The 4337-nt window shown below is 41.0% G+C and overlaps 1 protein-coding gene across 1 annotated transcript; it reads right to left on the minus strand.

The window, feature by feature from the left end:
* Positions 1 to 271: 271 nt before the first annotated feature.
* On the minus strand, positions 272 to 778 carry LOC145259602 (uncharacterized). The gene has a single exon (XM_080117257.1). It carries the CDS (start codon positions 776 to 778, stop codon positions 272 to 274), a length of 507 nt encoding a protein of 168 aa, XP_079973383.1.
* Positions 779 to 4337: the final 3559 nt, after the last annotated feature.

Below are 4337 nucleotides of genomic sequence, written 5' to 3' on the forward strand. Positions count from 1 at the left end.
CGATTCGATTATATATATATATATTGATGTGTTTGCGATTATTTGGTAAAACCGATACTTGAAAGGGTATGAATTATAATCAACACTGAATGCATTTGTAATACATTATTTATTTAACTATAACATAAACTTAAATGTTCGTATGAACGATTGAGGAACGATAGTCTATAGCGGCCATGTTGAATGTTCCCGTCTGTTCTCCTGGTCCTGCCTAGCTCGCCAGGCTCAACTAATCTCTTGATGGAAGGGAGATAATTCTGCATTTATCGATTTATGGATTATCTCTCTTTGACCATCTAACACCTCCCCTTTGAAGATGATGTCTGTAAGATGTTTGCTGTGGGTCAACTTGTAGGACTGAGGTTGGTTTGCGCCTTCGTTGTGATCTTCGTGTTGGACCGTCCTTCTTAGCCTTGTTTTGTTTCCTGCATGCTGCGGGAACACTCTGAGGTAATTCAAATGTGTCCAGTAAAATATTCAATGGAATGTCATTTGATTGTCTCTTTGGAAGGTATGAATGACGCAGTTGATTTGCGTGTCTGACCCAAATAGATGATTGTACATCCACATCATATATGACTTTCCCAGAGCGACGTACTATATGACCCTGTGTCCATTTTTCTTTACCATTTCGGTAATCTTTTGCCCATACGGCTTGTCCTGGTAGGAATGTACGTGATCTTGCTCCATGATGACGATTGAATTGATTTTCCATCGTCCTGTTTCTCTTGGGGTGATTCTTTGGTGATGGACGAATTGCATCCATTGGTAAGCGCATCTTCCTGTTCATCAATGCTTCGGCGGGAGACTTACCCTCCGGGCAATTTGGGTTTGGTGTAGCTCTGTAGCTACTTAGAAATGTTTCTATGATCTCTCGAGTAGTTCCTTCCCCCTTCAACTTCAAGAGTGCTCTCTTAAAAGTGTCTACGAAGCGTTCGGCTTGGCCGTTAGATTGTGGGTGGAAAGGTGGAGATCGTAGGTGCTGGATACTGTTTTGTTTACAGAAATTTGTAAATTCTGTTGATGTAAATGCAGTACCGTTGTCAGAAACTAAAATTTCAGGAACACCCAATCTGCTGAAAATTTCTTGAAGTCTCTTCACCGTTTCATTGGAAGTAGTATGATTTATTTGGGAGATTTCTGGCCACTTGCTGTATGCGTCAACCAATATTAAATAGGTTTGTCCATTTATTGGTCCTGCGAAGTCTATGTGTAGTCGTGACCACGGAATTTCTGGAGTGGGCCATGCCTGCAGTGTTGTTTTCCGAGGGGATTTTGCAACCATTTGGCATTTTTCACAAGTTCTTACTAGTTCTTCTAGTTGCTTGTCCATGTTTGGCCAGTACACATAGCCACGTGCCAGAGCTTTCATCCGATTTATTCCCTGGTGTCCATAGTGGAATTGTCTGAGAACTTTGTTCTGGAGTTTATATGGGACAATCACACGTTCTCCAAAAAGAAGTGTTCCATTAATTTCGGATAAGGATGATCTTCTCTGAAAAAACGGTTGAAGTTGCTGGTTGGTGCATGTTTTTGGCCAGCTTGAAAGATGAAATTTTCTGACTTTTTGTAGTAATGGGTCTGCAGCTGTAGCCTCCTGAATCATCTCTGAAGTGACCGGTAAAGATCTTACCGTGGAGACAAGTCCAGACATAACTTCCGGTTCCACCGATATAGCAGCGATGACTGTGTCTTCTACTACTTTCTGATGGGAAGAGATGAGTCTTGATAGCGCATCTGCCTGGCCGATTTTGCTCCCTGGTTGGTGCTTTATAGAAAAGTTATAGTCCAGCAGCATAGTTGCCCACCTTTGTAATCGGTTTGCTGTATATACCGGAATTCCTTTCCTGCTACCAAAAATGCTTATTAAGGGCTTGTGGTCTGTGATCAGAGTAAAATGTCGGCCATATAACATTTTATGGAATTTCTTGACTGCATATATTATTGCAAGTGCTTCCTTCTCAATTTGGCTGTATTTTCGTTCCGTAGGCGTCAAAGACTTTGATGCATGTGCAATTGCTTTTTCGCTTCCGTCAGGGAAAATGTGTGATATTACTGCTCCGACTCCGTAGTCTGAAGCATCTGTCACAACAGTAATGTCCAAAGATGAGTCGTAGTGTGTCAGTAATAAATTTGAACTGAGAAGTGCTTTAATTTTCTCAAACGACTCTTTGCAGGCGTTGGACCAGTTCCATTTGGTATCTTTTTGTAAAAGATCATTTAGTGGTCCCCGTAACCTATGTAGTTCGGGTAAAAATGAACCATAGTGGCTTACAAGTCCAAGAAAAGAGCGTAATGTTGCAACGTCCTTTGGAGCTGGCATATGCTTTATTGCCTGGATATTGTCCGGGTCTGGTTTTCGACCATTTTTTTCAAATATAAATCCAAGGTATTTCACAGAAGTTTGGAAAAATTTGCATTTATCTGGTCTTAAGTGAAATCCATATTGTTGGATTCGCTGCAGCACGGAAGTGAGGCGATATAAGAGTTCTTCTTGAGATGTACCTGTCACAATAATGTCATCAATATAGGCAGAAACTCCTGGCAATCCTGTGAGCATGGTGTCCATGGTTTGTTGAAATATTGCTGGAGCTGACTTGACCCCAAATGGAAGGCGGTTAAATTGAAACAGTCCCTTGTGGGTGTTAATAGTGAGAAGATTTTTGGAATCTTCGTCAACTTCCATTTGCAAATATGCGTCTGCAAGGTCCAGTTTTGCAAAACAAGTCCCACCATTAAGTTTTGAAAACAGATCTTCTGGTACTGGTAGTGGGTACTGGTGTGTCTCAAGTTGGTCATTTAGCCCTGTGCTGAAGTCCGCGCATAAACGTACTTTGCCATTTGCCTTCTTTACAATGACAATAGGTGCTGCCCAGGATGAATAATTTGTGGGTTGGATAACCCCTTCTTGTTGAAGACGATCCAATTCCTTCTCCACAGTAGCTAAAGCTGCGTATGGCACTGGCCGTTTTGGTCTGAAGACTGGTTTTGCGTCTGCCTTCAGTTTTAGAGTTGCTTTAGCTTTCGAGCAGAGCCCAAGACCCTCCTGAAAAACTTTGCTGAATTTTGCTTTGAGCAAGTTTTTAAAATGTGTTTCAGCATCTGTGGCAGCATTAATGTTGAAGGAACTGAAAACTGTATTGAGGGGAACATTAAAAAGGTCCAATTCTTCAATGAAATCTAGTCCAAGAAGATTCAATGTTGACACTTCCGAAACATAGCACACACCTGAAAATTGCTTTTCTTGAAAAGAGACATTACATGTTAACTCACCAGTTAATTGTATTTTTTTTCCTGATGCCCCACAAGCAACATGATTTGTCTTCTTAAGTGTTGGTTTTCCCAACGACTCCCACGTTTGGCGTGAAATTAGAGTGATGTCCGAAGCAGTATCAAACTGAAAATTCACCGGTTTGTTGTTTATTTCAACAATTAGGTACTTTCTCCGAGCTTCAAAATTCACATTGAAAGTAGCAAAGATTGAATTTGATGAGGCTTTCTGGAACCGTCCTGGAGTTTTTCTGTGATTTTTGCCTCTTGACTGTGCCATAATGTGTTTAGAAGGGTTGTGGTTATTACCACAAAATCCATCCTTGTGCCCACGACGCGAGCATTGTTGGCATATGTGTCTTTTGAATGGGCAAAAGCGAGCATAGTGCATTTCCCCACATGACCAACAGGGCGTTGGGGGTTCTTTGGTTTTTCCAGTAGAGTTTTTCTCAACTGATTTTATTTTTGAAACAGATGGGGTTTGTTGTTGCACCATTGCTGTGTCCCGTTTTAAATTTGTGAGCCGCTGGCATTCTGTGGTCAGAAGTCTTATCGTTATGTCCTTGTCTTTTTCAATCATGGACAATAAACGAGTGCGGATGTCCGCATCCTGGGGTGATTGTAATCCCGCGATGAAGATGAGGCACTTGAATTGATCCTCAGTCAGCGATTTCAGCTGAAAACTTTCGCAAGTTTGGTTTACAATTCCCGCATATTTTATCAAATCGTCCGTATCATCTTTCTTTAATTTCAAGCAATTGTATCTAATATTAAATAAAGATACTGACTCACCAAAAATTTCTGATAGCTGTGCTATGGTTTCATCAAATGTAAAATCTCCAGTGTTTTTAGGTAGGATAAAATTTGAATACCGTTGATGCTCGACTGTGCCAAGTTTCCGTAACAGTAAACGCGTTCTCCAGGAGTCGTCCATGGATGCGAATTCATTTTCAAACGTATCTTTCCAACGGCCATACCAAGCGTTGAATGTTTGTTTTGAGTCCGGATTGAATAAAAATTCCGTTATCGTGCTTGATATGGAGTCCAGAGAATTTGATTTTGGTAAG

The sequence above is a fragment of the Euprymna scolopes genome, chromosome 35 (assembly GCF_053919585.1).
Source record: "Euprymna scolopes isolate OS-2025 chromosome 35, ASM5391958v1, whole genome shotgun sequence".
Classification (NCBI taxonomy): Eukaryota; Metazoa; Mollusca; class Cephalopoda; order Sepiida; family Sepiolidae; genus Euprymna; species Euprymna scolopes.

Coding starts and splice junctions, on each gene's coding strand:
- LOC145259602 (XM_080117257.1), bottom strand. CDS start 778: ATGCGCTTACCAATGGATGCAATTCGTCCATCACCAAAGAATCACCCC.